The sequence below is a fragment of the Loxodonta africana genome, chromosome 1 (genome assembly GCF_030014295.1).
Source record: "Loxodonta africana isolate mLoxAfr1 chromosome 1, mLoxAfr1.hap2, whole genome shotgun sequence".
NCBI classification, from domain to species: Eukaryota; Metazoa; Chordata; class Mammalia; order Proboscidea; family Elephantidae; genus Loxodonta; species Loxodonta africana.
In genome coordinates this window covers 152,471,932-152,483,970 of record NC_087342.1, presented here as the reverse complement: position 1 = coordinate 152,483,970, position 12,039 = coordinate 152,471,932, and the positions used below count along the sequence as shown (strand labels likewise).

General features: G+C 35.6%; 1 protein-coding gene and 1 long non-coding RNA gene across 9 annotated transcripts in view; one reads left to right on the top strand and one right to left on the bottom strand.

The window, feature by feature from the left end:
- LOC135231867 (uncharacterized) overlaps positions 1-12,039 on the bottom strand; it is a 45,584-nt gene that overhangs the window by 21,133 nt on the left and 12,412 nt on the right. The window lies entirely within an intron of this gene.
- Positions 1-12,039, top strand: part of MAP3K7 (mitogen-activated protein kinase kinase kinase 7) — an 81,121-nt gene that overhangs the window by 68,112 nt on the left and 970 nt on the right. For all 8 annotated transcript variants that reach the window (XM_064289027.1, XM_064289040.1, XM_064289030.1 and 5 more), the window contains 3 exons: positions 5,190-5,295; positions 9,859-9,920; positions 10,808-10,923. In XM_064289027.1, the coding sequence (XP_064145097.1) occupies positions 5,190-5,295; positions 9,859-9,920; positions 10,808-10,923 (284 nt within the window). The remainder of the gene's footprint in view (positions 1-5,189; positions 5,296-9,858; positions 9,921-10,807; positions 10,924-12,039) is intronic.

The following is a 12,039-nucleotide window of genomic DNA, read 5'->3' as shown; positions in this document are numbered from 1 at the left end:
TGCAATCGTTCAGACAGAACAAGGGGATACTGCGTGGTTTAAAGTGCATCACGGTTGTTTCCTTTCACCATACCTCTTCAGTCTTCATGCTGAATAAATAATCCGAGAAGCTACACTACATGAAGAAGAACGGGCCTTCAGGATTGGAGGAAGACTCATTAACAGCCTGAGTTATGCAGAAGACACAACCTTGCTTGCTGAAAGTGAAGAGGACCTGAAGCACTTACTGATGAAGATCAAAGACCACAGCCTTCAGTGTGGATTACACCTCAACATAAAACAAAAACCCTCACAGCTGGACCAGTAAGCAACATCGTGATAAATGGAGAAAAGATTGACATTGTCAAGGATTTCATTTTACTTGGATCTACAATCAACACCCATGGAAGCAGTAGTCAGGAAATCAAAAGATGCATTGCATTGGGCAAATCTGCTGCAAAAGATCTCTTTAAAATGTTGAAAAGCAAGGATGTTATCTTGAAGACTAAGGTGCCCCTGACCCAAGCCATGATGTTTTCAATTGCCTCATATGCATGGGAAGCTGGACGGTGAATAAGGAAGACCGAAGAAGAATCGACAGCTTTGAATTGTGGTGTTGGCGAAGAATATTGAATATACCCCCATGGACAAGCAAAAGAACGAACAAATCTGTCTTAGAAGAAGTACAACCATAATGCTTCTTAGAAGCAAGGATGGTGAGACTATGTGTCACATACTTTGGACAAGTTATCAGGAGGGATCAATCCCTGGAGAAGGACATCATGCTTAGTAAAGCTGAGGGTCAGCAAAAAAGAGGAGAATGCTCGATGAGATGGTTTGACACAGTGGCTGCAACAATGGGCTTAAGTATAAGCACGATTGTGAGGATGGTGCAGGACCAGGCAGTGTTTCCTTCTGTTGTACATGGGTCACTGTGAGTTGGAACCAACTCGACGGCACCCAACAACAACATGCAGGAGATTGGATTATTGGCAGGGCTGTGGAGAGTGACACACATTTAAGGCCGTGCTGTGTCAGCCACCCTCTTTGAGCAGGGCACCACTGACTGTTTCCTACTCGTGTCAAAATCTGAGGGTGAGAGTATGGTTGCTGTGCCATGTGTGTGCTTCCCCTTTTTCCAATGGCCATGACTGAACCATTCTGAACTGGCTCAAAGTCTTGGTTTTCTCTAATGTATAGGGCTGCTGCTGCATGTTTATTCAGTGTTGGTAATTTACATACTTTTTTTTTTTTTGAAATTTGTCAATTTTACTTTAAGGTTTTTTTTTTTTTAACTAGGCACAGGATTGGTTCATAATATTCTTTTATTTCATCTCCTCAGTGTCTGAAGTTTTGTTCACTTTTTCTTTTCTTACCTGTTTTTTAGAATGTCCCTTTCACTCTCTTGATCTCTCTTGCCAGGCATGTATCAGTTTTCAAATATTTTCTTTTGGCGGGGGGGGAGCTTATTTTTTGGTTCTTTTTCTGTGTACATTAGACGTCTACCTTATAAATTGTCACTGTTCTGGGTTTTTTCATATGAATATTTAGAATTAAATATTTTCCTATAAGTGCTTCTTCAGTTGCATCTCGTGAGTTTTAGTGTAATTCATGTTAAAATTTGGTTAGAAGTATTTTCCTATTTCCATTTTGTTTTCTTTTTTGACCAATGAATTTTTATTTAGAAGTGTTGAAATTAATTTTGAAATCTGTAAAAAAAAAAAATCATTGCTATGTAGTTTATATGGTCCTAATTTTTAAAGCAAAATCACACACATGCAAAATTTTACTGAAGATCATTCCAAAACGGCTGCAGCAGTATATTGACAGGGAACTGCCAGAAATTCAGGCCAGTTTCAGAAGAGGACGTGAAACCAGGGATATCGTTGCTGATGTCAGATGGATCCTGGCTGAAAGCAGAGAATACCAGAAGAATGTTTACCTGTGTTTTATTGACTATGCAAAAGCATTAGACTGTGTGGATCATAACAAATCATGGATAACATTGCGAAGAATGGGAATTCCAGAACACTTATGTTGTGCTCATGAGGAACCTTTATATAGATCAAGAGGCAGTTGTTAGAACAAGGGGATACCGATTGGTTTAAAGTCAGGAAAGGTGTGCATCAGGGTTGTATTCTTTCACCATACCTATTCAGTCTGTAGGCTGAGCAAATAATCTGAAAAGCTGGACTATATGAAGAAGAACAGGGCATCAGGATTGGGGGAAGACTCATTAACAACCTGCATTATGCAGATGACACAACCTTGCTTGCTGAAAGTGAAGAGGACTTGAAGCACTTACTAATGAAGATCAAAGACAACAGCCTTCAGTATGGATTGCACCTCAGCATACAGAAAACAAAAATCCTCACAACTGGACCAATAAACAACATCATGATAAACAGAGAAAAGATTGAAGGTGTCAAGGATTTCATTTTACTTGGATCCACAATCAGCAGGCATGGAAGCAGCAGTCAAGAAATCAAAAGACACATTGCTTTGGGTAAATCTGCTGCAAAGGACCTCTTCAAAGTGTTGAAGAACAAAGATGTCACCTTGAAGACTAAGATGCGCCTAACCCAAGCCATGGTATTTTCAATCACATCATATGCATGTGAAAGCTGGACAATGAATAAGGAAGACCAAAGAAGAATTAACGCCTTTGAATTGTGGTGTTGGCGAAGAATATTGAATGTACCATGGACTGGCAAAAGAACGAACAAATCTGTCTTAGAAGAAGTACAACCAGAATGCTCCTTAGAAGCAAGGATGGTGAAAATGCGTCTTATATACTTTGGACATGTTTTCAGGAGGGATCAGTCCCTGGAGAAGGACGACATGCTTGGCAGAGTACAGGGTCAGCAGAAAAGAGGAAGACCTTCAACGAGGTGGATTGACACAAGTGGCTGCAACAATGAGCTCAAGCATAACAATTGTAAGGATGGCGCAGGACCGGGCAGTGTTTCTTTCTGTTGTGCGTAAGGTCTCTGACTCGATGGCAGCTAACAACAACAACTTTTAAAGACTTCCTTCGGATTTGCTTTATGGCCTTATGCTTTCTGTTCAGTTTTCATAAATGTTCCATAGGTACTTTAAAAGAACGTTAGGCATAGGATTCATACATATGTTTAAATCCAAGTTGTTTTTAATCAAGCTCAAGTTATATGGTATGATTTTGTTTTGTTTTGGTCTGCTTTTGTCTATCATTAACAGAGAGGAGTATTAAAATATCCCACTGTGATGATTGGTATGTCCCTTTCTTCTTGCAGTTCTATTGCTTAACCTACTTTGAAGATGTGGTTAATAGGTATAGCATATGAAGTTGAACTGATAAATTCTGAATTGAACCACTTACCATTATAGCTCTATAAATTTTTTTTTTTTTTTTTTTGGCCCTAAAATCTATTCTCTCTAATATTAACGTAGCTGCATGACTTTCTTTTGGATAGCTTTTGCTTCATTATCTTTTTTCAGCCCTTAACATTATTTTCACTGTCTTTGCAAATTAGCTATGTTTCTTATAAAAATAATCCAGCATTTAATCCAGACTGACATCATGGGGTGTTTGTTTGTTTTAAAGATATTTTAACTGGAGAGTGTAATCTATTTACATGTATTGGGATTTCAGAGGAATTTGCATTCTCTTATGTTTTCTTTTGTTCGCTTTATTCTTTTTTCCTTCCTTTCTCACCTTCTTTTAAATTGAATAAATATATTTCTCATTCCAATTGTATCTTGGGTTTGGGAGTTACATATTGTGCTTCTGTTCTTTTACCTTTGAAATCTTAACACTCATACACAACTTAATAAAGTTTAAAGTTAATATCTTTACCTTCATCCTGAACAATACAGGATTTTAAAATATTGTTCTTGCTTACATGCTGCTGTTATTCAGAATTTTAGTGCTATCTAGTTAATTTGTTTGATAACTCTATAAATTAGTCACTGTTTAATATTGTCATTGTGTAGATTTATCCCCATTTTTATTGGTATTCATGATTGCATCGTAGTTCTTCCACTGGAAAGTGTTTTCTTCTTCCTAAGGTACCTGGTTTAGAAATTTCTGTAGTGAGGGTCTGTGGATGGTAAACTCAGTTTTTGCTCATCTGAGAATGTTATTTTTACCTAGTTCTTCAAATTTTTGTTGGCTAAACAATTCTAGATTGGCAGTTGTCTTTCAGTACTGTGAAGATACCATTCTGCTTTCTCCTAGCTTCCCTTCTTGCCTTTGAAAGCCTAACTGATATTTTTTGTTGTTGTTTTAAAAATACAGATAATATAACATTTGCTGATTCAAACATCTTTCACATGTATAATTCAGTGACACCAGTTACATCAGTCATGTGCAACCAACACCTCTCTCTGTTGCCGGTATACTGTGGTTTTTCTCCAGAGTCCATAAAACTTTCTTTCACCTCCCACCAATTGATATTCCTTAGTGGGTGATCTGTCTTATCCTTCCTCTCTTGCATCTTTTATTTGTTTTTGTTTTCTAGAATTTGACTATAATGTGTTTCATATGTGGGTTTTCTCTTATTTTTCCTATGTGGGATTTGTTATGTTTAGGACCTGTTGTATTTTCCATCAATTCTGGGAATGTTTTTATGGATTCACAGTGGAGACATCTTTCCCCTCCACCTAGAGTTAAAAAATATTAAGACCAATACAAATTTACTTGCTGCCTGCTTCTGTGGGGTAGATTTTTTTCCTAGTTCATTCTTTCCCTAAGGGTGAAGCCTTCCCTGTGTTTTAGCTTTAAGCAGGAGGGTATTATCTGGTCTTACTCCCCATCCTACAAAGGTTCAAGCCTTTATCTCCAGTTCCTCAGAGCGCAGCAGGCAGTCAAAACGAAAGCTCTAGGCTATTGGTGATTACTTTAAATCCCCAGGAGTCACAGCTGAAGTACTCACCAGACTCCTGATCCTGATATGTTTCTGGTCTCAGTATTTATTTTCTTGCAAACTCATCAGTTTTTAGGAGGTATTATGTGTGTGAGTGCCTACAATTTTTTTTAATTATACATTTTTGTGTGTGTTTACGTATACATAGGTATATATATTGTATTCTTAGAACTTTGGTCTGGTTTTCTGCAAGAATGTTTCTGGACTTCTGTTGCTAGAAATGGAAGCGTCTCCTTTGCCTTTTAATAGAAATTTTCTCTTTTCATTTTTTTTAATCAGTAATTACATTTTTTCCTATTCCTACAGGTGAACAGTAGGTCATCCAGTCCTAGCGTCAGAATGATCACTACCTCAGGACCAACCTCAGAAAAACCAGCTCGAAGTCATCCATGGACACCTGACGATTCCACAGGTGACCAGTTTATTTTGTCATTCTAATTATGAAGTAGTTGAACTAATCATATTTATATTCATTTAGTCATGTCATTGCTATAATCTTTACAAAGGCAGACATTATATAGTAATTTAGGTCTTCATATTATTATGGCCAAACATTTAGCAATAAATTTTAAAATGCCTTTTTGAATACTGAGACAGACAGAGACTGCCTTGGTTTTTGCATTTTTTCCAGATTCTAAGCATGTCTTTTGAAGTTAGTTAGTTGTAGGTTTTTTCCAGTTAGGAAATATGTATGCTTGATAATTCGGTTTGTGATTTTCCTACTATAATATATCCTACTGAATGATAGTAGTAAAAAGTCATTATCTGTTAAAATGCTAAAATCAGCAGAATGGTAAAAATTATCATCATATATCGTCATCTCTGTTTATTTTAAAGACACAAGTTAATCATATACCTTAATGAGAAAAAAATTGCTGACCATTGAGTCCTTTGAATCATTTCTAACTGATAGGAGGGCTTCATTTCAGTGACATATTCTTTTGAATAGATTATAAAAAGCCTGTTAAGAGTTACTGAAACTCCCAAACATAAATAGTAACTGGTCACAATATTGGTATTAAAATCTACCTGTCTGAAGGTAGTAATGGGATATTTATTATAGGCCAACAGGAGAATGACATGCCATGTGGAATTAACTTTCCTTGGTATTAAAGAATACCTTGATAAACACCCAGCAGTATACTTCTATAAAAGCTATTTTTTGGTGTGCTAATTAAGTTAGATGAGGGAAAGATGATCTCTTAGACCTTAGAAAGTGAAACCATATGGGTTTTTTTTAATAACATAGATCAGCTATGTTATTAATAATGGCAATTGAAATTCAAAAGCTTTTTGCTTTTACCAAAGTACTGCTTCCATGTATTTATAGATTTTTGACACGGTTTAGTCAAGTTTCTAATTTAAAAAATTAACTGAGTGGCTTTTCTCTATGTCACATAAGATAGAACTAAGTTTAGCCAGGGGTGTGCTGTCTAGTTTTATTAAGTTTAAATTTAGTGGTGGCCAAAACTCCTAAGTTTCATCCCAGCACAGTCCAGCCAAGGATTGTCCAGGACATTCACCACTCAGCACATATGCAAAATTCATCATAGATGTACTTCTCCCCTTTGGTAGACAGGGAAATGCTCTTGCCACATTTCGTCATTAACTTTCAGGTGATATCAGCTCTGTTTGGTTCCTAAACTTCCAGTGAGGAGTACTCTCCTAACATTAACAGCATTTTCTGGAATCTGTCTCTCAGTTTGGCAGAACTTCCTAACCTCGATTTAGACTAATCAGGATGCCGGTCACCATGTGGCAGGTGAGGGGTTCATGATGATGATAAAGTCAGACTTCTGTGAAGTACTCTCACTTAACTGCTGGCTTTCCACTTCATGTGTTCTCCTACCCTTCCAACTCCTCTTATTTTTCTTCTTTTCCAGTACACAAAATATCAGTAACTAGAAATCTTACCTAAGCCTCAGTTGCAGTACCATCAACTAAATTTTGTCTTTACGTTGAAATATGTCATAAATGGATGGTTATCCTTTTAAATAATTTTGGATTCAATTTTAATCATTAAGACTTGGGTTTATGTTTACAATTAATTAAGTTCAGTTTTGTACTATTTCTAAGAAGAGTGCTGATAATCAAGCAGTAGAATAAATCATAGGAAGAAAGAGGTAAAGGCTTTTTCTTTGAAGGCCCACTGACCCAGAAAAAAGTTGAGTACATGTAGAAGTTAAAACACCTAAATCCAAAACCATTGCCACCAAGTTGATTCGGACTTATAGTGACCCTATAGAGCAAAGTAGAACTGCCCCATAGGGTTTCCAGGGAGCAGCTGGTGGATTCAAATTACTGACCTTTTGGTTAGCAGCCAAGCTCTTAACCACTGAGCCACCAGGGCTCTGTAATAATCAGCAGATAATAAATGCTCTTTAGTTTCAATTTATAACATAATGAGGATAAAGAATGACATACATATCTAAGAAGATATAGTAAGAAAGATACTTAGACCCAGTAGAGGGAGCTACAGAGAGGAAAAGAGCTCATAAGAGTTTCCTGTGCTTAGTACTTTACAAAGGTGGAATTATAAGACATGGCTTATTGCTTGCAGTCCTATTAGAGTAATAATACTGACCCATTAAAAATAACCTCATCATGTTATATAATAAATTTGCCGTACAAGCTGAGTGTTTTAATAGTTAAAAGAGAAATCAATAAAATAAGACCTTGCATAGTCCCTGACTTTTTTGTAATACATTGATGGAAATTTCATCATAAATCAGAAGGGAGAAAAAGGCATTCTGTGGGAACAGAACGTATAAGTCTGCAATCATGGTAAGCATTGTGTTTCGTGTGCCAAAAAAAAGATATTTCACCTAATTTAACCAAACCAGTGTGAGTCTTGACATTCAGAGGAAAAAACTAAATTACAGCAGCAATTGAAACATTAAAAAAGAAAATAAACGTTCATGGAATAACTTTGTTATCTTAGGACCAATTATTGCTGTTAGGGATAAAAGCTAAATTTCATTCTAGAAAACTGTAAGTGAGAAAGTGAAATCTACTTCTTGGATTTAGAGACAGGATGAAACTCAATAAAGGACCTTAAGTTCCTCACCATGGAGGGGCTCTAATTGTTGGAATAGCAGAATCCTTGGATTTTTTCAGCCATCAAAATACTATGAAACATTGATAAACTTTTTGCTCAAATACGTATCACATACAGGGTGGTGATATAATAATATAAATTAAGTATCAAAAAATTTAAGAAAGAGATAGGAATGAAAGCATTAGATTGAGGAAAATCTTTCAAGTCACTTAATTACTATAAAGTCAGAGGGAAATCATTTTTAATCAGTGTTAGTTTATGGAAAGCTGTGTTCTATGGGAGCACAGTTCAAGACTACTGTTGGGAGTTGAGAGAGATTTGGTCAGAGAGAGAACAAATTAAATATATTTCTTGCTTAGTCATTTCAGAAAAGCATTTGTGTTAGAATATGATTTTATTTAAGTACCTTAAGACTCTACTAGGCAATACTTTATTATTGTTTCACTCTAGTATTTAATAAACATTACTTTTTCAATCCGAAATACAAAAACCTGACTTTAAAACTGTCCTTCCTTCTTCCTGATTCTCCATTTAGTATTAACAATAATAACAGTAATCATCACCACAATCACGAGTTGAATGCTTAAGATTGGTCAGCTCTGCATGGTGTTTCTTAATGCATTATCTCATTTGATCTGATTTAGCTTAGTTTTGGAGTTATTTGCAAGCACATTTTCTTTGGCTTAAAAAAAAAAAAAAATCAGCCAACAGTAAATAAGGTTACTGAACAATCAGACTCTCTCAGGTTTTTATTGGATTGAATGTAGTGCCCCTCCTGACATTGCCTTTTTCAGTACCACTCCATAAAGGAATTGCTTGTCAGAAAAAGTGCTGGACGACTCACTCATTTATTCTCTACTAACAATGGGGAAGCAACTACTAAAATAGAGTGGTCTGTCTATATAAGGCCCCTGGGCAGCACAGACAGTTTATTTGGCTGCACTTGGCTATTAACCTAAAGATTGGCAATTTGAACCCACCCAGCAGCACCATGGAAGAAGGACCTGGTGATCTGCTTCCATAAAGAGTATAACCAAGAAAACCCTACAAACACACGAGGTCACCATGAGTCGGAATCGACTTGATGGTAACAGGTTTAATTTTGGTTAATATTGTTTTCACAGTTTATTTCTGAAGCTGTTCCACAGAAGCATTACTGTTAAGACAGGCCCATCCCATGCTTCTGGTGATGGTTGTTTTGGCAATCTTTCCTCTTTTGAAATACAAAGGTTTCTGTTCAAATAGTTTGATAAGATTGGCTACTTATTTGAATTAGCCCCATTGAATGTCAGTTGTAAACAATCCCTTATTTGTTTCTATACTGTTCGTATGTGTAATATGCTCTCATCTGTAACACCACTCATTTTCTGCGGTGACTCTTATTGGGACAGGTGGGATGGAGGGCATTGTCACGTTAGACTCTATATAAATTGAAAATGATTCATTGGAAGACCAAGTGTCTCTTGCTTTCTCCCTTTCCCTATTTTAATATATTAGATTCTATTCAGTTTATTTAAAAAAAAACCTGTTGCCTTCAAGTCGATTCCAACTCCTAGTGACCCTATAGGACAGAGTAGAACTGCCCCGTAAGGTTTATTTACAAGGAGCAGCTGGTGGATTTGAACTGCCGACCTTTTGGTTAACAGCCAAGCTCTTCACCACAGTGCCACCAGGGCTCCATTCAGTTTATAGCCAACTCAGTTTGTAGGTATGATTACATTGTAATTATCTGGTCATTGACTGTCCTTTGTTTACCTTTAGAATTCAAAATAGACTTTTTTCATTACCAGTAAAATAACTTATAGTCTCCATGTTACTTACTTTAGGAAAATATACCAAATTTGATGCATACTTTTTTGCTTTTTGTTTATAATTATTTATGACAGAAAATAAATATAATACATGCTTCAATTCCAGATACGAATGGGTCAGATAACTCCATACCAATGGCTTATCTTACACTGGATCACCAACTACAGGTAAAGGAGCGCTTCCTTAGTAAATGTTCACTTTTCCTTTTTAGAGAGTTTATCTTTAAAACTGACAATTGAATTCTATCTGTCATTGTATTTTCATTTATGCTTTTCACTGGCCTTGTTGAACTTTTTAAAACCTAGTTAAAACAAATTATTTTTTCAACTAGGTTAATCACCTTTAAAATTGGCAAAATCATATGTTCTTATCCTAATAATCAGAAAACCTGTTGCTGTCAAGTCGATTCCTACTAAGAGTGACCCTACAGGACTGAGTAGAACTGACCCATATGGTTTCCAAGGAGCAACTGGTGGATTCGAACTGCCGATCTTTTGGTTAACAGCCGTAGCTCTTAGCCACTGTACCACCAGAGTTTCCTTCTTATCCTAATAGTCAAATTACTCTGCTGTATCTTTGTTCATGACTGCTAACCATAGCGTTTTCACTCTTTTATTTTTGTGTATTAAAATATAAAACTCAAAAAAAAAAATAAGCTTTTTCCTATTTAATACATTTTGTGATACATTCTCATGTTCATAGTGACTTAAAATATAAGTAATACACTTCAGGCCTCCTCATGATTATGAGAGCCATAAACATCTTTTGGTGTAATACAAACAGTTTGGCCACCTGAAATGTACTACCAAAGGCTAAGGGAGTACTCTAATCGTGATTCTCGATGACAGCAAAAGTGTTAAAACAGCAAGTGTAAATTGAGTTCTGAGTTAACTCTGACAAGAGGACACTGAGATCTTCTAGGGCATGGTTTAACGTTTATTTTTAAAAGATCACTACTTTAGTACTACAGAAATTAATATTACAGTCTGCCTTACTCTTAGCTAGATATTGAATTTGATTTAATTACGTTTTAACATTCTTGATTTATTTTCAGCCTCTAGCACCATGCCCAAACTCCAAAGAATCTATGGCAGTGTTTGAACAGCATTGTAAAATGGCACAAGAATATATGAAAGTTCAAACAGAAATTGCATTGTTATTACAGAGAAAGTAAGTTGTTTTTATGAATAAAAATAAAAACACATTAGTATTTAGAGTTTGAAATATATTAAAGTACAGTGTGACTTTGTTTGAAAATGTGAAAATTTTATAATTCATAGAATCAGTCGTAAAGTATATTTCCAGCCTGGAGATCTTATGTATGTTCATGTTTGTTTTGAACACCCTTTGGCTGTTTTTCATGAGCTCGACTCTTTTGACTATATCATATTATGTTAGTTCTAAGGAAGATAAACTGATTGTATATAACCATGTGTTTTATGTTCTCAGAATTTTAAAGTTAAAAGCTATTTAGATTTATTGTGTAAAGATTTTTTGTTTCTTTGGACGTAGGAAGATAATTTGATTTACTAATCTCCAGTTGTGCTTTATTTTAGAAACATTTTTGTAGATACAGTCTTTCCGGGCGTGTGTTTGGAAGAGCAGAATTACCTTAGTAGGGGATTCTGTTTCACACCCTCCGAGTGTTTTCCCGGAGAGCTTTATGCCCGCAAGTGCTTTTTCTGAGTGTCCAGAAACAGCCTCCTGCTCCTTTTTTTTTTTCACAAAATACAGCCCAGTTTCCACACTCCTTCACAGGTCTTTTTGTTTGGTTTTTTTTTTAAGTGGTCAATTTTCTTAAGCACAACCCTCATGAAATTTTATACATATGAAGCTGATTTATGGTGTTAATTAAAATGAAGTGTTACAGGAGAAAAACATGAAACTACATGTACATATAGTAGTAGAATTCCCTCTTTTAACTTTAAATAAATGGAAACACTTGTTTTATGAATTAATTTGTAAAATGTTTCTTTTTGTGCTTTAAAAAAATACAAAGAATAGCTATAGCCCAATTTAATGATATAACAATTTAAATGAATTCAACTTTGTAACTTAAAGATAAGACTAGATAGGAAATGAAATGCTCATGTCTAGAAATTATAGAACTAATTATGGAACTGCTGACACTTCATGCTAAAAATAGACTGTATTTCTTATTTCACATTCTTAACCTATACTGTTTTTCATACTTGAATCATTTAACCAGGAGTCCTATATTGGAGAAAAAATAAATGGCGAGGTAGAGGACGGAATGTGAAAATGATGACAGTTTGAATCCATTTT